At 45.4% G+C, this 21,956-nt stretch overlaps 2 protein-coding genes across 2 annotated transcripts in view; both read left to right on the forward strand.

Moving 5' to 3' along the window:
• Positions 1-21,956, forward strand: part of LOC8024671 — a 288,655-nt gene that overhangs the window by 209,424 nt on the left and 57,275 nt on the right. The gene's annotated exons all lie outside the window — the stretch shown is intronic.
• On the forward strand, positions 298-20,666 carry LOC115319828. Its single transcript, XM_040205762.2, has 4 exons — positions 298-343; positions 10,043-10,070; positions 19,034-19,406; positions 20,347-20,666. The coding sequence occupies exons 1-4, from the start codon at positions 298-300 to the stop codon at positions 20,656-20,658; spliced, it is 759 nt and encodes a 252-aa protein (XP_040061696.2). The 3' UTR covers positions 20,659-20,666.

Raw genomic sequence — 21,956 nt, forward strand, 5'->3', positions numbered from 1 at the left:
TCGACGAGTTGTTCACAGCCCGAAGGTAGTAGGTGGGCGCTTGTGATCGATCCGCGCGTTTTGCAGGAACAGCGCTTACCTCAGCCCCGGTATCGACGAGATAACGGGTTCCCGTGGTCTTCTCGGCGATGTAGAATAGGCGACTTCCTGGCAGGTTTTGACTACTCGTTGACTCTCTAGGTTTGCTCCAGGAGCAAGGCCGAAGGCAGTGCCGGGCGTCGGAACCAAAGTGGCGATGGTATACGCAGACGTCCGCTGAACTTGCCGAGCGGGTATGGTCAATATTTCTCCGACGAGATGTTGAACGTCCACGTTGTTGTTGAGTGCGTGGACGATCTCGCCGGTGAGTTGCTGCGGTAACACTCTGTTCCAACCGCTGGCAAAGCTGCTCGAGGTTGCCGTCGAACGATGAAGTGCCTGGCAGGGCAGGCATAGCTTCGCTACCGTCTTCTGCCGCCGATGTAACGCTGGCGACGGATGGGGTGGCAACTTCAATAACGGCGTCCGCCAGGGCTGCGAGGCCTGTGAGGCCGAGAGCCGTAGCGGCGGCCAACACCATCTGTACGTTGGTTGGCAGGCGCTGAATAAATAGCTCCCGCAGCAGAGCGTCGCCGATCGTGTTGGCGCGATCTCCAAGGAGCTGAGTCGTCCGCCTTAGCAGCTGGGACGGACGTCGATCGCCGAGTTCTTCCGCCGAAAGAAGTTCTTGAAGGCGGGAGCGATCTGATGCCTCGGTTCTCTACAGGAGAGCCGCCTTCAGCTGGTCGTAGGAAGCTGTGGCCGAGGGTTGCGCAAGGATGTCGTATACTTCGTTGGCTGCTGCCAGCGACAGCGCCGAGACGACATGATGATACTTGCTCTCCTGGCTCGTCACACCGCCGAGATGAAACTGGGACTCAGCCTGCAGGAACCAGGGGTGCTATGTTGCGCTTTTTACACTCCCAGGAGACTAGGGAGAGGGAAGTGACGTCAACGACACAGCAAACGCAGACTGGGTGTTGATTTCGTTTTCTTCTGTCAACATCCAATCTGCATTTGCTGTGTCGTTGACGTCACTTCCCTCTTCCAAGTCTCCTGGGAGTGCAAAAAGCGCAACATAGCACCCCTGACCCTCGGGTTTTTGTCATAGTACGGCGGAAGTCAGACTTCAACCGACGAGATGGAAGCCGGAGATCCGGCTGCTGCTCCTTGTGGTTCGCCGTTGTCCATGGTCCTCGACCGGGTCACCAAATATGTGGAGGGCCGCGAGGCCCTGCCACGTTATTTAAAGTGAGGACATAGAACGAGACAAGCGAACGACGTGTCTGCCTGTGATGGCAGCTTCAGAGCATTCTCTTGCACGCGCTCTCCGAGGCGCGTGCGCGTGCTGCACCTCGAGCCATCTCTTTTATTTTGATGAGAAGAATGGGTCTGTGGGTGGCGTTGCAGCCTACACTAATAATAAACGACTTTGTTCATAGCGTATTGAAAAATAGTTAGCTACTTTTTCCAGGCTACAATAGACTTTTTATTTCTAGAGATCGCGTGAACCACACCAAGTAAAACGCTTACTGTGAAACCAAGCCTTTCAGATGCACACGCATTTAAATGTTTTGGTTCCCTGCTACTTGCAGCCATCTTTTTTTTTGGATGGTCGTAATTTGGACTCGATTCGTCCGGACTTGTTTGGACAGGTCTGGATGGGTTTCGTCGCGCCGTGATTCCCGCCGTGTTCTTTGGTTGCGTTCGTTCGCTCGAGTTTCTTCTCAGTGAATGGCGGTGATGCGTGCACATTGTTCTACGTCCGTTTTCACCGTAATATCCCTCAACGTGAGACGGCCCTTTTGTCGGCCGCGTGTGAACCTGGCTTAAGAGGCGTATCTGACGGCTCTTAAACCAACACAAGATCAGGGATAAATGCTACCGCACTCTGCCGAGGGTCAGCTTAGCGACAGCAGCGATTTAGGCATCTTTTTGCGAGTTTCACGCAAATTGTAGGATAGTCTTCGGTGAGACATTTTCGGCAGCGGACAAATGCTTGTTTTCTTTTAAATTCCGAAGCGCTATGCTATAAAAATGTATCACTAAAGCCTCGATACGTTGTATTGTAAAATGCAAGAAAAAATCTCAGAAAAATGGATAACAACAAAACAAAACAAAAAGTTCGAGCTGCCAGTAAATTTCCTATGGTGAATTCAAGCATACGCGCACCACGTGTCACAGTTGGCAGAAATATGACAATGATGCTATTTTAAGGTTTTGTCAAAACTGCGCTAAAGAACGCATAGCTTTACTGCACAACATGGTGCCCCAGATAACACCATCTCGTCATTCAATTATGCATGAACGATGTCAGCGTTCTAGATAAAAGTAAAAAAAAAAAAAAAAAAGAAATGGAAACAAACTGGAAATTGTTTTTAGAGCGCAGCTCTAAGGTGCCCGTTTCCAGCTTGAGTGGCGTCGGCGTCGCCGTCGTCGTAACCGCGCAGTGCATTATGAGAAATGTCCCATAATGCACCGCGCGGACGGTTCGGCATGGTGTCGAAACGTCACCGTACCGGAACGTAACCGCGGTGCATTATGAAACGTTTCCCATAATGCACCGCACAGACGTTCCGGCACCGCGCCGAAACGTCGCGCGACGTCCGGTCGAAACCGGAAGTACTTAAGTTTTTGCGCTCGTTACGTCGAGGAAGCCTTCATGTAGGCAAGAGTCATTTTTATTTTGATATATGATCTCCCGTTATTAATTAAACCTTTCGTGATCCTATGTACGAAACTGCACCCTAAATTTGGCCAGTGTCAATGGCTGAGATCCGTAGCGGCTGCGTGACGTCACAAAACGCAAAGGTTTGTCGGATAGTGGGATATCAAGCGTTGGTCAATGGATGTCTTGTATTTTGTATCGAATTATATAGTCTCCTAGGCTGTACGCTACTGAAATACCATTTTTTTAATGCAGTTGCTCATGTAGCAGGGCTGTTATGGGACAAGATTGGCCTCAGCAGTTCCAGGTTGATGAGCTTCTTCACAGACAGAAAACGTTAATTTGGGTATACCTGCTTATTATGTCGCCTCGTAAATGCTCGAACAAATCCGTGAACGAGAGGCATTGACATAGCTGGCCACAAACAACTTCGAATATAAAGTGATCAAGCTGGGGATGGGAATGATAGCTGCAGCATCAAGACTCCCGGTTGCAGATCTCGTCTTATGTTTTTTAGCATCCGTTCAGAACAAGTCGGTGCATTCTTCGGGGACCAACAATAGGGCATGCAGATGAGAAAGGGTAAATATAGAGGCGAGATGGTGAAGAACTTCCATAGCAACCGAAGACACGGAACGATAAAAAAAAAAAAGACAAAACCAGAAGTCCCAAACACAGCGTGTATTTATGTGAGCAACGAACGCTCTGATATACACGTCATGACCTTCACCACCAAGAAAGAGTCGTCTCCACTAGGTTACCAAAAGCCGGTCACTCAGTAAGATGCGAACGATTCATGCTGCCTCCCTCCTTTCACACCAACCGCCCACCCTGACGACCTCGTTTGAGGGCTGACCAGCATGCGATAACAGGCAAGATAAGCATAACCCTTGCTATTCTTTGAGACCCTACAAAGCGAGACTTTAAAGACATAAAAAGACACTTCATATCACCACACAGTGCCAAGGACGATGTGCTTACATAGTTGCCAGAAGTCAAAATTGGCACGGTCTCACTCAGAACTCTCCTACAATTTTCTTTCTTTTTGTGCAAAACATGGGAATCCCCCCCCCCCCCCCCCCCCACTCATGTGGAGAGTCAATACAGTTTACAACATGGAGATAATTACAGACGATATGAGAGACAAAAAAATAATTAAAGGTACTAACGCAGATAAAAAAAAAGTATGCTGCCCAACTAAAGTGTTCTAATTTAAAGGTTCTCTCCACCCCCACACCCCTTCTCAAAAAAAAAAAAAAATATGAAGTAAGACATGGGTCGGAACGGCCAGACATTTCTTTCTAATGGCGGCCCGTCCCCATTACACTCTCCCCTTCCCACTCCTTCACCACCGCATTCCGTCGCCCCTTCACCTCCCGAACATTTCCGAGCTGCCTATCCTTATTTTTTTTTTATTACCCCTTCAAAAAAAAAAAAAAAAAAAAAAAAAAAAAATTAACAGTCTAGGTTGGACACGCGTTTAAAAAAAAAAAAAAAAAAATTACGTGAAAAGAAGAAAACATTTTAGACCAATCTTGACGGCGCGAGACCCGGTTTAGTCGCTGCCCAAGCAGCACATTATGACCCGCTCAAGCTTGAGCCAGACTGGGCAGCCGGAGAAGTTTAGTGGACCTAGATTGTTTTGCACCATGGCGCTAGGCAGCCCCACCCTGGTATGCCAGTGTGGCGACCACCGGCAGTTCCCTGTATAGCCATGAACTGGCTCACCGCTGGAATTATGGCCTGGGCCAGGCGGGAGGCTCAGTGGTACTTCAAGATTGGCTCTCTACTGTATATACAGCATGGACCAGGTTAGTGGCCGAGTGGTCAGCCAAGCTTGGCTATACGATAGAAAGTCAACCCGGAACAGCAGGGCAGTTACCGGCCCTACTGAAACATTTTGCGAGCTGGGCCAGTTCAAACAGGTTTATTTCCCACTGGTTAAATTGGTTGAACTGGACAAACTCAAACTGTGCCTACTGGTCTTACTATGAAACTGTACATACCGGCCTTACTGTGACAATATATGCATACTATAGTCACCACCTTTTCACTTGTTTTTTCTCGGGATTCCGGACGCTTGGAGGAGAGGAGGATCGGCTTCGCCTTCTGGTTGAGGTGGAAAGAGCGAAAGACTGAGATGGTCATTCTGGAATGGCCCGTGAGGTCATGGACTTTGCAAGCAGAATTTCAAATAAATCTCTCGCCGTCAATATTGCTACTAAAAAAAAAATCGCATAATTTTTTTTCTTGACACGCGTGTCTCAAACAAGCTGTTTTAAAAAAAAAAAGTTCGTTTTTGTTTTGTTTTTTTTTGTCGAAAAATTTATGCAGGAAAGCCAACTTGCGAAACTGCGCTTTTTCCCATTTGGGTACACATATCTGTGTCTAAGGTCTTCTACAAAAAAATACAACAAAACATTTTTTTATGACTCATAAAAATTAAAATAATGGGCGAAAATAAAAGAAAGTGATACTCGAGAAGTAAAAAATTGCATTTGTAATATAGCGGCCTCAATTTATGGCGAATATTATATTTTCAAGGAATCTAAAGGTTATATAAATTATCACGTAAAAAAATTGAGATAATGTAGTAATGGTCGATAGCACGTTAGTAAGAAAACTTTGTGACAAATCCTAAGATACAGAGCTCCTACAGTCGGTAACAGGTAATAGGCAAAAACGCAAACACGTACACTATAATTTTTCCTGTAAATGTATGGACGTGACATCTTTTTAAAATTTAAATTGCTGCGCTATATTTTATGCCAGAAATGAAAACTTAAAAAGTTCGAATCTTTCACGTTTTGGTAACATTCGGTGAGAGGTTGACGGTTCAGGGCGAGGAAAAGGAAGGTTGGGGAGGAAAAAGAACGGAATGCTGGAGCAAGAGGGTTATTTCCTCCTCTTCTCTCCAGCAATCCATCTGCTTCCTCCTCCCCAGCTTTCCTTTCCCCGGACCTGAACCCTCAACCTGTCCCCGACTATATTATGTTACCAAATCGTGAAAGATTCGAACTTTTTAAGTTTTCATTTCTGACATAAAATATAGCACAGCAATTTAAATTTAAAAAATGAAAGCCGTTTACAACTCCCTGTAACGCCGAATTAGAGCGCAGCTCTTGAGGAGGAGGAGAGAAGGGCACTGGGGGGTGACCTTGTGGGGGTCACGTGACCGTGGGGTGTCATGTGACATCAAGGGGGTCTCGTGACGATGCCGATGCCTTCATCAGTGACGTTACAGATGACGTCACTGATGACGTCATCAGTGATGAAGACGATGCGGATGCCGGTGACGTCATCAGTGATGAAGATGACGATGCGGATGCCGGTGACGTCATCAGTGACGTCACAGATGACGTCATTAGTGGCGATGACGTCAACGGGGGTCACGTGACCTTGGGAGGGGGTCACGTGACCTGGGTAACCATCATGACCCTCGTGAAGGTAACCCTAGTAACCCTTGTGAGGGTAACTCTCGTGACCCTTGTGAGGGTAACTCTCGTGACCCTTGTGAGGGTAACTCTCGTGACTCTCGTGAGGGTAACTCTCATAACCCTCGTGACCCTCGTGAGGGTAACCCTTTTGAGGGCAACTAACCCTCGTAACCCTCGTGAGGGTTAGAGGGCTAGTAACCCTCGTAACCCTCGTGAGAGTAACCCTCGTGAGAGTAACCATCGTAACCCTCACGAGGGTTACTCGCGGTTACGCCGACGCCGACGGGGGGAAGGGGTCACGTGACCTCGGGGGGATGTCACGTGACTTCGGGGGAAGGGGGAGTCACGTGACCTCGGGGAGGGGGAGTCACGTGACCTCGAGGGAGGGGGTCACGTGACCTCGGGGAGGGGGAGTCACGTGACCTCGAGGGAGGGAGGTCACGTGACCTCGGGGAGGGGGAGTGACATGACCTCGAGGGAGGGGGGTTACGTGACCCTGGGGGAGGGGTCACGCGGCCTTGGGGTCACGTGACCTTGGTTACGCCGACAGAGACGGCGACGGCGCTCAGGCCGGAAGCGGGCGCCTAAGAGCTGCGCTCTAAAAGATGTAGGCCATGCGTCGTACATTTAGAGCAAAACGTATAGTGTGTGTTTGCGTTTGTGCCTATTCATGATAACCGACAGCAATGGGTACTAAAATTACGCAGTCAAAATGTGGCATATTTCACCTTGCTCTACTTAAAAGCTTTTTTGTGCAAACATTTTTCTTTGGAAAGCTTCTAAAATTTGTTTTTATTTTCCCAAGCAGCACCAGAAAGTGAATTTCGATCGGCCGACGGTTGGCCAGTGTCTGGACAGCTTGGCCACTTTAAGTGCTTGGCCACCGGAGACATAAACAAGGCCGGCAAGGGTCCGGCCACAAGCTAGCTGTTTTTAGCTTGTCCGCCGGAGATATAAACACTGCCGGCAAGCGCCTGGCCAGAAGTGCTCATTTTCAGCTTGGCCGCCGGAGACATAAACACGGCCGGCAAGTGTTCGGCCAGCAGTGGTGATTTTCAGCTTGGCCGCCGGGGACATAAACACGGTCGGCAAGTGTTTGGCCAGCAGTGGTGATTTTGAGCTTGGCCGCCGGGGACATAGACACGCCCGGCAAGTGTTTGGCCACAAGTGCTGATTTTCAGCTTGGCCGCCGGAGACATAAACACGGCCGGCAAGTGTTTGGCAACCTGTGCTGATTTCCACCTTGGCCGCCAGAAACATAAACACGGCCGGCGAGTGTTTGGCCAGAAGTGCTGATTCTCAGCTTGGCCGCCGTGGACATAAACATGGCCGACAAGTGTTCTGCCAAAAGTGCTGATTTTCAGTTTCGCCGCAGGGACACCCATAATCTAAACTTTCATCGCGTTGACGAAACTTTGTTATAACGACGGGCAGCGAGAGAAGCATCACGAGCGAGTGGTTGGCAGAATATTAGTGCGTGCATCGCGCGAACACTGTTAGCGCAAGCAAACGATCACCGTTTTATTCAGTTTTTTTTTCGTTAGACTTGAAAGGCTATTGTCTTAACTAGCACTGTCGTGTGATATGTTCATTTGGAACATTATACTAGAAGTGGGAAACTATTGTGCCCGTCGTTGTTCTATGAAAATAAAATACGAAAGCAGCGCCGACGTCATCTTCGCGTTAACTATACCGCTCTGTCGCCGCGCGGCACTCTTAGTGCGAATGCCACATCCGCGATTTTTCGGTTACCGCTCCACATATTTACTGCCCAACTGCACTCGAAGAAAAAAAAGTTGTAGTCGGGTGCATCGGGCGCACATGCTCCCCTTTCCTGGAAGACGCACCCTCCGTCACCCAGCCAGTGTACCTGTATACCGACCATAAGCCCCCTTCTCTACCTTAAAAACCTATAGGTGTATCAATGCACTCAGCTTAGTAAACCGCCACGCTATCCATGCACCCCGATCAGCTTGTGCTTGAATCGGATAAGATTGGATATTTCAGACTTTGTGTTTTGGAAGAGCCTAAACAAGACGTCTCTCATATATTGATTAAACTTAAGCTAGTCTCAGTAATGTTTCATATAGGTGCTAGGATACTGATTTCCTGAGCCAAGGAAAGCTAAAAGCTTCGGTTAAAACCGCAACGGAAATGTTATAAATCGAGCCACACGTAAAAGAAAAAGAAAATGAACATCTCGACCTAGATGTGCAGAACGCTGGTTTTGTTGTTAACAACGTGATTGTTGGCGGGTGGTGGGCAACGCCGTGACGCTATTGACGCTATCGTGGTGATTGACGCCAGTGATGCTCGGCCGTACTACACAGTAAAAGTTTTTACACATTTAAGGGTGTAAAATGGGTGTTGTAGCAACTTACACCCTCGGCTACACCTTTTTAACAACCTAAAACTAGGAATACAACCTCATAATTTTACCGAAAAAGGTGCTGTTTCGTGTTACACCCTAAATTTAGTGAAGAATGTGAGAAGGGTGTAGAAGAGGGTGCTAAATAAATAATGTGAAATGGTTTTGGAAAGCTTATATATGGCTCTGTACATAATGTACAGGTAAGATTTCTGCTTGAAAAGCAACAGTTGTTAGCAGTCTAGTTTCTTACAGTGTCAGTTGTAATTCATGCACATAGCTGATAATTAAGTGCCTCTTTCGCATACAATTTTTATGTTTGAAAACAAAATTTTATATATGAGTTCATATTTAATTTTCTTACAAATCACTCCATGCTCAGAAATCAGAAAGTAGGGTGAAATGCTCTATACTAGCATTTTTTACAAATATTGATTGATGGAAGTGTACAGTAAGAAAATCAGTTAATCTCGAGTTTATATCTGGCAGCATGAAATCAAAATATTGTGAAAATGTTTGACAAATATTCATGACATGCTGCTAGAACCTGTCTCATGACCATGTCAACCCGAGTAAAATATTCATTTGAGAATATGGTGACATGCATAAAAACTCACACACATAAAGAGGCAAATCCCATAATAAACCAGGCCGAAACATCCCATAAAAAATGGCCTATGGTCGTCTATGGGAAATTCAATGGGAGGCTATCACCCCCTGTAGCTTCGCATGGTCGGCCTTAAAAATTTATAGATACAGCTACAGCCAGCTATAGAAAGGTTTAGGGCCCTGTGTCTAAAGTCTCAGGGCTATGTTTCAATAACAACAACAACAACAACAACAATAATAATAATAATAATCAATAAGTTAGTGTTTTAACAGTGTCCAGGGACATCCAATTGTTCTTGCGGGCGCAGTGCAATAGAACGAACAAACAGACGCTTGCGCGCTCGCAGTCGCACACATACACGCGCGCTCGCAGTCGCACACATACACACGCGCACGCACGTACACACGCATGCACACGCGCAAACCCACGCCCGCGCGCAGATGCACACGCACGCATAACCGGAAACGCACACGCGCATGCACGTGGACGCATCCACACGCGTGCGCACAAACACACGCACGCGCCTGCACACACGCACACGCAAACAATTACGACGAAGGAAGCGTTGCTTGAGTTAGTTTCGGTTTCGGTTTACACAAAAAAGAAAAAAACCTAAAGTTTAAATAAAACCTAAGATTTACTCACTTTTTGTAATGTTTTACATTATTATTTTAGTGAAATTCTTATTGTTACTAATATAATTTATTTTGCTTAGTATAGTTCTAAAAAAATAGCAATAAATAAAAAGGAAAAGAGACTCTTGAAGACTGCGCAAGACCATCGCTATCGCAATCAGCTTCCGTTGGGCTCGTTTGAATGGTCGTTGAAATTCCAGAAGCTTCGGAAATCTCCTTTTTTTACGTTTTAGCCGTTTTAGTGGATATTTTAAATATCTTCCTTACGAATACCGTGTTCAAGAATAACAATCGATGACTGAGAGCTGGGAGACGCTGCGTCTCGGCAACGCCCGTAAGTTCAGAACCGCCCATGCACGACTCGTGCAAACGCCGGTTAGCAACTTTCTTTTGTTTCTGCGAAGTGGGCTGCTGTTTCAAACTTTGTCGTGTACCGTGTGCTTGCTAAGCTATGCTTGATTCTAACTATGCTTCTGCCCTGTGTTATTTCGTTATTTGAAAAGGGCGTATCTTCTTCAAAACCTGTGGCTCGCTCCGCAGTGTGAGAAAGATTCCCGCGCGGTGGAACCTTGAGCATGTTCTTTGCGCCGTTGTGCGGCGCTCGTCCGACGACGCTTGTGCGGAGCGTTCAAGTGCCGTCTGACGGCAGTTCAAGCATTCAGTCGCCGTCCCAAAGTGTTAATCACAGGTCATGCTAGTTCTGGCATCTTGTCCTAACAGCCGCTCGCCACCGATTTGTTTCATAAAGCGGGAGCGAGAAAAACGTTAGAAGAGCGAGCATGCAGCATGATTTTTTGCATAAGCTAATGCCTGTGCATAGAGACGCGCGGTCGCTTCGTCATTATTCCGAGGGTAAAAGCGCTAAAAACAACGGACAAACAACGCCCTGTGTTGTTTGTTTCTTTTACTTGTCCGTTGTTTTTAGAGGTTTCACCCTCGGAAATTAGGTCTCTTCGCGTTTACCGAACCGGCACACTTTTTAAGTTTACGATTGTGTGATGCAAAAAATAAAAGGAGTTTAGATGTCACGTTTTTTAGTAGTGGCGAAAGCCCCCACAAAAATCAGAGCAGCTAGAAAAAACAAAAACATGAAAAAAGGCGGAAAAATTAAAGGGGCTCTCCGGAGCTTTCTGTGATCGTCTGTTTACGTTGTTGCATAGTAGGTGCAAGTTAATATGTATACAAAGTTTTAGATTACAAAACCGTTTATTAAGCAGGTGGCAGAAGAAATATATCGGGACTATTTTCTCTTGGAAGACGATCCCCCATTCCCTGCCCATCGCTAAAACTTGACCAATGGAAATGCTGCATCTCGCGGTGAATGCGAACGTTATTATTGCAACACTTTTTAAGCTTGTAAATTAGAGTTTGAGAAAAACGTAAACTGATTGTGGTGCGGGAAACATAGTCCGCAATTATCGCTCCAATACCAGCGAACTATGTTTTCTCCCCGCAAGCTTGTTGCTAGTGGGCGATGCGTCGGCGCGTCGGCTCGTCTGCTTCCCGGGGCGTCTGCAGGCGTGCGTTTGCGGGACACATGTTCCTCCTTTCCGTGGATCCCGACTCCGAAGCCAGCTTTGCGATCCTTCCACGTCAACGAGTCAAACTCTTCCTTGTCATCTGTGGAATGCGACTGCGTATTGCAGTAGCAGCGCGACGGTGCGGTGCGACGAACGACGACTGCCGAGCACAAAGTCCGGGCCCCTTGACGACGGTCCGCGCGTGTTCAAGAGATTCCTCCGCGGGTCGGCGGTCGGCCGCGTTGGTGACGCGCAGTGACGCCGGAATCCTTCGCTTGCTATTGGCTGACGCGTAAAGAGATGCCCCTCCCGTTTTCCGTGCTCATCTCAGAAAGGGGGGCGTGCCGTGGACTTTGATAGCAATTTTAGTAGAGAAATCCGCCGCGCACGACCGTAATTTTATGATTTTTAGGATCCTTAGGGCCTGTAGATTGAGTTACCGCCATGAATAGATCATCGCATAACGATCCGGAGGGCCCCTTTAACTAATGTCAAACCTGAATATTTGATGGAGTTCAAAGACTACCACCGTACAAACTCGCCCGGTTATTCTTTCTGTCAAAGAATAATAGCCAATAGTAATAAACAAATAAATGCCAACTATTAATTGGTTACAAAGACGTAATTGGTGCAGTGCAGCCCTACGCTACTCTACTCTTTTGATGATATCAGGTAATGTGTAAATGTATAGGGCAGTTCATAGCAACCATTTATGTCCGATCCATTATATTGAGTTTTTTCTTTATATAAAAGTTATATGAAAAAAAGTGTTCTTCCTAAATTAAGCCGCACCACTGAATGTACAATAGCGTGTAACGTTTATGTATGTTCTCAGCGAAAGAAAAGGATGCATTAAAAAATGGCCAATCATTTTGTTTCCTCTCTGTTAGAGCTTCTTTCCCGTACACGCAAAATGTGGGTGTCTACGTCTAAAAGAGTGGAATTGGCATTTCCTGCAGGGCTGGAAGGCCTGACTCAGTTTGGCTAGCAGCTTGAAACCTATGGGAACCTGGGGAACTGAACCACAAGAGTGAGAGTGACACCCACCTTGCACTTCCTGAGCGATGGCACCATGAGGAAGGGGGAGCTGCCCTAAAGTGAATGCAATAGCAGATAGGTCGTTCCAGTGAACCCCTATACAGATGATACCAAGCAGAAAATTATTAATAAACGTGTTATTAAAAACATGGAATGTGAATGGCACGGACAAGAAGGAGGAGATCAACACAGCGCTGTGTTGTGTTCAGATCCTCTGTTCCCATATTCTTCATGATTTCTTTTCAATAATTGACTACTAACTAGTCCAATCATCACCACTAGTCAATAAAAGTATGCTGCTATTTATTACTATGCATTAACACTGTGCTTGCAGTTGAATCGTACAGTCATTTATTAATGGTCAAAAACAAAAAGGAGGGTGCAAGCTAGCTAAACAGGCTAAACACATAATTTATTAAAGACGGGTTCTCTGAAGGATGACACAAACGCAGAGAAGTATCAAACACAGCTGAGTATTAATGGGCAAAAAATGAATAGGCGACCCAAAAAAGAAAACGCAGGAGAAGACATGAAGTCAGTTTTTACAATTCCTCTTCTGCTTGCCACCACTTTACAAAGGGAATTCCTTCCTGGGCCTTACAACGTTTTACTGTTCACAACCCCTGACATACCCAAGGACAGTAAACATAAAAAAGCAACCTACTAACATTTGGGTAAATGTGGTTGAACAAACAACAGGGAATGCCTTGAGCTTTCAACCTAGGAAATAAAAAATTGCACAACATCAAGATTAAAAAAAAAAAAAACAGACGGACGCGTCACACCTGTTTCTAACAAAAATATAGGCCAAGAAGCTTCTTCCACTCAATGGCAAAACACAGGGAAGGCACTAATATATTTCTAGGTTTCATCATTGTTAGTGATTCTTTCAGTATACCCTTGTGGTCAATCTCTTTAGTCAAAATTGTTTCATCATCATCATTCATTAAATCATCATCACAGTTGTGTTCTTTAAAGGGGTACGGAAACAAAAATCGAAATATTCAAGTTTCGTTTGGAAGGGAATCAAGTATGAGGGATAATAACCGTAAATGATAATCGCACGTTTGTATTTTGAACGGCTGGCTATATTTTGCGTTCCAGACGGTGCACTCCAGCAGGCGCTCGAAGAGAAGCGAACGGAGAGCGCGATGCGTCAGGGGATATCCGGCGCAAACAAAAGCAGAAAGAAAAGATTCCCCGTATTCGTGGAGTAGCAAGGCAGGCGTGGTTATCAGCTTTGCCCTTGGTGGCGCTGGCAGCGTTGTGGTGGTGTCAATAGCGTCAGCGCGTTACAACCGAGCCGTTCGAAGTGCCCGTGGCGTGACGAGCGTGTGGCTGGCCCACGTGGGCTGGCCCAAGGAGCACGTAGCTTTCACAACACTGTCAGCTTAGGGCTCAACGGGATGGGGAAAGCTACTTTTGTTCGAGTTTTAAGCGACGGGCTAATCTTCTAGGGGGAGAATGGCTGTTTCCGGTTGCACGAACGAGGGTCCGAGAATGAGGGGAGTCCTTCCTTTCCGTCTTTTTGGACCGTTTGGTACAATGCGCGATTTGCGAGTTGAGCCAGATGCGCGTAGGAGACAAGTGATAAGCGAAGCGTGGGTTGCCTGCAATCCCCTGAGACAAACAAAACATGTCACTTGATCTCCAAACAGGAAAGCTTTACATGCTTCGTTTGTGGCAGACCATAATGTTCACAATGGTTCAGCCGTGCAGTGCGATGCTTGGGGCCACTGCTTGCTCACTTAGGGCCGGTTGCACCAACGTCGCTTATCTTAACCCAAAGCGGCGCTTTCCTAAGCCGGCTTAGCGCCCTAAACCGAGCTTAGGTAAGCACGGGTTTAAATTCCGGTTGCACCAACGTTAAGCCGGCTTTACAGACGCGCCCCTAACTAAGCGCAGGATTTGCGTAGGGAATCTAGGGACAAACAGGGCAAACTAGGGAATGCTCAGAGCGACGAATACGATTGGCGGAGAGGTATCACGTGATGTAAAAAAAAAAAAAAAAAACAACTACCGTAGTAGTCGTCGTCGGCGTCTGCTTTTCGCTGTATTTCTTCGGTGAGTAACAAATTAAAGGTCTCCAAATTCAATCATTTTTTTGTTTAACTTTCAATAACAGAAGTCAAAGCTTCAAATAAACACGAATGCTCTTTACATCTGTGATTGTGTTTAATATCGGTTGATAACAGGATATTTTGACAGTGGTAGTAGTTTTCGTGCTCACATTTTGAGGTGAAGGAGCCATCGGGGGCCCCAAATCTCACCGAACGCGGGAAGGACACTCTACTCGCTACATCGCTGAAGACAAAACATCATGGATATAAGTAGGCAGGTAAGATGACTACTAAAACCAAGACAAGCCTGAGACCGACGAAGTTCAAAACAGTGACGAACTCGCCACGGCAGCTGCGAAAATGCCCGGAAATCGTCGAATAGAAGTCGTCGAGAGGTCAGGTCACGAGACCTTGCATCGACGGTACTCGTTGCTATCAGCAAGGCGACAGAACTGCACTGTACCGTCGTTGAACATCCGCTGCAGCCTCAAACGGACTTCAGTTTCACACTGTCGAGTTCAAAAAAAAAAAAAAAAAAAAAAAAAACTCTTACTAGTACATCACATCGTGCCGATAAGAACGGTCGTCTCTTCGCATCACCTGCCCCAGCCTGCCCCGATACAGCAATGAACGAATCTAACATAGTAGTCGTTACGATTTGTCGTCGCCACGAATGAAAGATATAAAGCAAAATATTCCTAAAAAATCGCGATCACCAAAAAAGTTACGGAGGACACAACAAGGCGCAACTTTCAACTGAATTTTATTGAAAAAAGAAAACGTGTTCCGGTATATAGTCTCAACCATCGTCACAATGACAACAAACGACAAAGGTAAAGGGAAAACACCATCAGAGCACAACTCGGAAACAACAGTATCTCGTTCTCGGGAAACGAATGAAAGATATAAAGCAAAGTATATATAAAACAAATGCGATCACCAGAAAAGTTAGAGTTATGGAACGATACAGTTTTCTGAAGCCAAGATTCTACTCGCGAGATAAGGAAAATTCACTGAAGATTGTCTCAAAACTCAGAAAACGAAAGAAATTGAATTTTCGCTGTATTATTACTTAAAAGCGCCGCAATCTAATGCAAACGGCAGAGGTGTCGACAATCAGCTGATCGCCGAGATCATGTACTGCCACTATTCAACGCGCTGATCAGATTGAAGGATACGCGCTGCAAGTGTAAATAAACAAGGTGGTAAATAACAATACGTTACAGCTATGCGAAAATTAGTAAGTACATACGAATGAGCTCGTTGACAGAAGAAACAACGGGAATACAGACGTGAGCCCCACAGCTCCGTACGTTTCTCGGTTAGGGCTAACACGCCCTGAAAGTGGAGAGCCAACTTGAAAACAGGGGTCGATCAACACTTCACGCGACAATATTTGGCATCCTTGTCACAATCGAAGGTCATTTTGTCGAAACTTTCACGCTGATGTAGCCTAAAATACTTTGCACAACCAATTTCGTCCACCGCGTCGACCGTGACAAACCAGCCGCCATGTTTTTAATCCAGGATTAAGAAACAACCAGAAGCAAAGCGCCCAATGTTGGGCGCTTAAGTTAAGCGTAGTTTAGTGCTAGGTTTAGCGATAAGCGAGTTTGGTGCAACCGAACGAAACCGAAACTAAGCTTAAGTTCCCGGCTAAGCTCCGCTTTGCGTTAAGCGACGTTGGTGCAACCGGCCCTTAGAGTTCGAGAAAGGGGGGTGCCGTAGCACTTCCCAATTGCCCACGGGGTTATGATGTGGCCTGCAAGGAGCTCTTTTGTATTACTTCATGAAGTGAGCTGTGTTTAGTGTGACTCATTATTTCTTTATTACATGCCTCGTATGTGGTGATGTGGCAATCCCTCTAAGTGAAAAAAGTGTAAATGTGTTCAGTAAACATGATAAGCTGTAAATCATGTAATAATAATATAAGAATATGCAATACCATATATGATTTTTGTACAATTTACAAGTTCTGTTATGTGTATTGGACACATTCCAATGAAATGTGCACTGGGGTCTATACTTCATTTCACCCTTCGTCCGAGCGCGGCGGACGCTACCAGCCAATCCAGCGTCGGGAGAGCGTCATGTGACCTTGTACTCCACATAACCAAAACGTCGCATGATACTCTCCCGGCGACAGATTGGCTGGGGTGGCCCAGCATCCACTGGGCCACCCCAGCAGGTGCCCATTTCATGCCAAGCACCCTTTACCAAGGGTGTTAGCAAGCACCCTTTATGAAGGGTGCTTGCCTGAACGCCATAAGGGTGTTAGCCCAGGGACAAACTGATTTACACCCTTAAAGGGGTACTCCGCCGATTTTCGAGCTACCTCAACTAACTATATTTTCTGACTCCCAGGCCTTTACCCTTTCTGGAATGCTATTTAATATCGTGAAATTCATAATAGTTATTGCGAAATCGGCAAATGAAAATTATGCAAAAATAGACATTCAAATATACCCGCCCTTTTCAGGGCCGTGACGTCAGTGGAAGTTCAGCTTGCCAGTCGGGCGAGCAGTCTAAAAAATAGAATATGCCAATTATTTGTTCCGTGCTGGAGCGCGGGGACTGGAGCGAGCTTCCAAGGCATTCATTTGACAGCATGAAACTGCTTCAAATCAGTTGGGAACAAATTCTACAGTCCAAAGTGTGAACCCCTGCACTTCCAATGACGTCACTCTTTCATTGTTGCCAATAGAGACTTTCAGTTTGAAAAACACGGTGAGGACCAAAATTGTAAATTCAATAACTTCGTGAAAAAAAAATTATTTCGACCTAATATTTGGGATACTATTTTGGCGATGTTGTTTGGCGAGTTTAGTAAAATTTCAAGCAAATCGGGGACCATGAAGAAATCGGCGGAGTACCCCTTTAAATATGTAAAAACTTTTACTGTGTACTCAAGGCTTCTCTTTCCCATTAGTGCCAGTAAGCTTGTGTAAACTGAAAAATATTGTAACTGAAGAGTAGAGAGTTTTAGTAGATCGCTCCCATGACTCCGATAACGATACCCGATACTCCGCCACCGCCTCCCTTGCGCATGCATAGTATCGTTATCGGGGCTATCGTAGGTATCGGAACGATCTACTAAAACTCTTCATTGTTGCACTGTCCCTTCACCTAAAGTTACTTCTTTTTATTTTTTTATTTTTTTTACTGCTGCACTACCGGGGGATCTTAATGGTGGGACAACATACCATCCCTGAACCCACGACGACTGGAATGGTGGTCGCAACCAGCGTCTTAAGACTTAGTACTCAAAAAGGTCCAATAAATATTGAGCAGACTTGCAGCAGCTTCGCGTGTCATTACTATGTAAAAGTTTCTGGGGTTGAGTTCTCAAACTTGACCTCCCGAAACTCTTGACAGTCTTCTGAGGAACACCCAAATTTTCTGGCAGTCTGTGATAAATTATGTATTAAGTGTATAACTACAGCCACTTTTGGCCAGTGACTGGCCGGAAGTCAATGGCTAGTGGCTGGCCAAACGTGAATGGCCAGGGGCTGGCCGAAAGTGACTGGCCAAAGCTGAATGGCCATTCTCTGGCCTAAAGTGAATGGCCAGCCACTGGACAAAGGTGAATGGCCAGTCACTGGCCTAAAGTGAATAGCCAGTCACTGGCCTAAAGTGAATGGCCAGTCACTGGCCTAAAGTGAATGGCCAGCGACTGGCATAAAGTGAATGGCAAGTCACCAGACGAGGACGAAAACACTGCTATTGCCGAGCACTTTGGCCAAGCTTGGGCCATCGAAAATCTGGTTGGCCATAGTACACTTACCAGCGATGGCCCATTCACAACGTGCTGCTTGGGTTCATTATGTTAGGAAGGATATAATACACACACATACACAGACGCACCCATATACATATCCCTCTCTCTCTCTCTCTCTCTCTCTCTCTCTCTCTATATATATATATATATATATATATATATATATATATACACAACACGGGCACTTCCCACCATCGTACGTGGTCTCCGAGGATATAAACGAACATATGCAGGTTAATGAACCGTACTTAATCCAATAAATCAAAGAATTAAAGTTTTCAGGAACCCGCCGAAAGCCAAAATAACGGCGGAGCCATGATTTGAACTCTGGGCCTCCCAATGTCCGGTCGGGTGTGCTAACCTCCACACCTTTTTTTTTTTTGTACTAACCTCTACACCACTTCACCTTGGCCGGATTCAACCATCCAAATTTGTTTAAATGGATCACCGCAACTTGATGTTATATATATATATATATATATATATATATATATATATATATATATAGAGAGAGAGAGAGAGAGAGAGAGAGAGAGAAAGCGAGAGTGTGTGCGCAAAAAAAAAAAAAAAAAAAACGTAGCGCAGGATGCTCGAAAGTATATTCGGCAGAAAAACGTACTTGAGACGGTTTTTTGGAGTTTTATAAAATATTATTTATTCGTAGAATCAGTCTGCGTATTGGTCTCAGATATACCTTTTTCAAGACTACATATATATATTTTAGAGCGAAAATCGAAATACCCACCCCGAGAAGGTTGTTAAATTTCAAGAGAAACGGCGCTGGTAAAAATTGCCAAAATCAGTAGCATCCATCTTTCCAAAACCTGTGACCCATGTCTCTTGTCGCGATGCAGGATGCCATTAAAAGCAGAGAACTTGACAAGCTCTTCTACATCTACAGGGTGACTGCGACAGCGGGACCTGTGGTGTACGGAGCAGCAAAGACCTCAGCAAAGAAACGAAACGTGGTACATACTGAATGCACCTACAATGGGCAGGCATCTTCGTCCCAGATCACCGTTGAAGGAAAGATCAAGCACATGACGACCGCCACCTGGCACGTTGAAAGGGGTTTCAGTTATTCCGGCTCCGTGAAAGCCAATGCCAGGATTTTGATTGTGTACGTTAACCACAAGCAAAAAATAAGCTTAGACTTGAAAGGGGGATACCGTGAACAAGTCTCCGACACGGATACATTCTCGCTACATGAGGTCGTTACCGTGCCTCCCATGAAGTCCGTCAAGATTGACTGGGTCATCACAGATACCGTGACGGTACGTTACGCCCGGATGAATTTCATTGAAGAAATGGCCATAACAGGAATCGTGATTCGCTTGAGCAATGCAGTTGACTTACAAGTTATGTTGACCTAGGTAATATATCATTGAGCGCAAGTGAACCAAAGGTCAAAAGGACGAGGGAGATTTTTTTTTTTTTTTTTTTCGTTTTAGGTAATAGCACAGTCAAAGGCTGTGGCCGAACATAGAGACTAAAAACACGAGGTCAAGACGCATTCACTGCGCTTCATTAATTTAGCCGACGATATAACACGCAAATAAATAACAAACGCCATGACCTAGTGTTTTTGCTGCCGTTCGTTCATGCTCCATTCCACATAAGGTCCGACCGGAAACACTGCTAAATCCGACCGCAGCCAATCCAGCAGCACTGAAAGTGCATCGTCACGAACTCGTTGCACTTATGTACACGATCACAACTCACTCACTGTGCGTGATTGTTTGACTAATTGATTAGTTGAATGATTGGCAGAAACGTGAACGGCACATTTTTATGGCTCAAGGTTTTATTGTCCTACTTATGGGGCGAAGCGCAACTTCGTTTGTCTTGTGGCGGTTGTAGTGACGTCAAAACACCGATCACTGATTGGTTCTGAAGAAAGCACTCAAGGCAGCTTGCTTTGAATTCTACCCACTATCCTTCAATCAGAGCCAATCAGAGCTCGGCCTCTTTCTGACGTCACCGAAACTGCTGCGCAGGAAGCAGACTTGCTCTCCGCATTATTGTTGCAATCGTCATTTTTATTTTGTGGAATAAGTGGGAAAATACGTTGATCTCGCAATGACTTCAGGTTGTTGGTCGTCTAACAGTTAATACGAGTAAGTTATTTCTTGCGATTAGTGAATTAAGTTTTTTGTTGATATTGTTTTTTTCTGTATACAGGAACTTTTGCATTTAATTGCATTATAATTACAGGAAGTTCCTTGGACGTCCACCGTGACCGCAACCGGAGAAATTGCTATCAAGTACAAGGAAAAGCTCGAAGGTGGCTTCTTGTGGTATTACAACCTTTTCAATCTCCAAGATTCCCGTCTTACGGACGCAGGAAACAATATGTTCCTATACACTGCTAAAGGAACGTTTACGGGAGTCAGGTCAAGCGAGTCGCTTGAAACTGTCATCACGGAGTACAATAATCAGACGTGCAGTGGAAGGTCTTCGGCAGTCAAGACATACGCTATTCCTTCGAGCCCGATACTACATACGCCTGCGGCGAAGACTTTGTGATACTTTAAATCTTCTACATCGGAGGGAAATAAATTTTATTTTTACGGGAGATTTTTTTTGTATTGAACTTTCAATGCTGAGAGTCACCTCTTTGTGTTCATAGACGAAAAAATTAGTAAAATTATGTTCAGACACTCAAATTTGATTTGAAAAAAAAAAAAAAAAAAAATCAAAAAGATAAATTATGAGGGTACGTTTTTTACGTTTAAATTACTTATTTAAACCTTCGTGGGTTTTTGATTGATTGATTGATTGGGGTTTAATGGCGCAGCAGCGACCAAGGCTATAATGCGCCAACAACTAGGACTATTGCTGAATCAAGGTTGAAGAGAAGAAAGAGCTACAGTAGCTTGTAATTTAATAAAACAATGATCATGAAAGTACAAGCGCATAAGATGTGGCAATGAATACGATAAACTAATAAAATTATAGCTGGTCCAGGAGTCTTATATCCTTAAGAAAGTTGAAAACACACTTGTGTGGAATCAACGGCTCATCGCTGAGTAAAAGAGCGAGATGTAATGGTGTATGCTCTTGGTAAACCTTAGCAAAGTGTCTGTGGCGTTCTTGGTCATACAAAGGGCACACAAGTAAGATATGTAGGATGCTTAACGGAATGCAGCAGTGTTCACACTCCGGAGCATCCTCCCCACGCAAAAGATGCCCATGGGTAAGACGGGTATGACCAATTCGCAGTCGGCACAAAACCACCTCATAAAAACGCTCGCGGTGTCGTGCACTCTCCCATTCCTGAAGTAGTGGTTTTACTGCGCGCAACTTATTGTTTATTTCTCGGTCCCGTTCCTCTTGCCACTTGCGTCTTATGGAAAATTTCAGAACATGCCTATAGTCTCTGTAAGGTATTTTCCACAGGTCGACTTCTCGATCCTTAGCAGTGCTTGCTGCTCTGTCAGCATCCTCATTTCCGGCAATTCCGACATGTGAAGGAACCCAGCATAGTATTATTTTCTTCTTCCGTTTTGCGGCTGAAATTAGCCTGTTCCTTATTTCTATTACAAGTGGATTGCGATCATTTCCCACTCTGGCAAGAGCTCGTAAAGCACTAAGTGAGTCGGTGTAAACAATTGGCTTGTGAAGCTTTTGTTTGAGGATCTTATCTGTGGCGAGGAGTAAGCCATAAAGCTCTGCCGTAAAACTACAGGCACTGTCATTTATTCTCCGGACAAGCTGCATCCCAGGCCCAACCACTGCGCAACCCACAGAGGAATCAGTTTTACTACCATCAGTGTAAAAACTTATAAAGTCGTGATACTGTACTTGGAGTTCAAGGAATTCTT

This window comes from Ixodes scapularis, unplaced genomic scaffold (genome assembly GCF_016920785.2).
Source record: "Ixodes scapularis isolate PalLabHiFi unplaced genomic scaffold, ASM1692078v2 PGA_scaffold4__175_contigs__length_147842914, whole genome shotgun sequence".
Taxonomy (NCBI): domain Eukaryota; kingdom Metazoa; phylum Arthropoda; class Arachnida; order Ixodida; family Ixodidae; genus Ixodes; species Ixodes scapularis.

Coding starts and splice junctions, on each gene's coding strand:
- LOC115319828 (XM_040205762.2), top strand. CDS start 298: ATGTTGAACGTCCACGTTGTTGTTGAGTGCGTGGACGATCTCGCCG. Junction 344..10,042: donor GTGCGTGGACGATCTCGCCG/GTGAGTTGCTGC, acceptor ATGACTGAGAGC/TGGGAGACGCTGCGTCTCGG. Junction 10,071..19,033: donor GCTGCGTCTCGGCAACGCCC/GTAAGTTCAGAA, acceptor CTACATCTACAG/GGTGACTGCGACAGCGGGAC.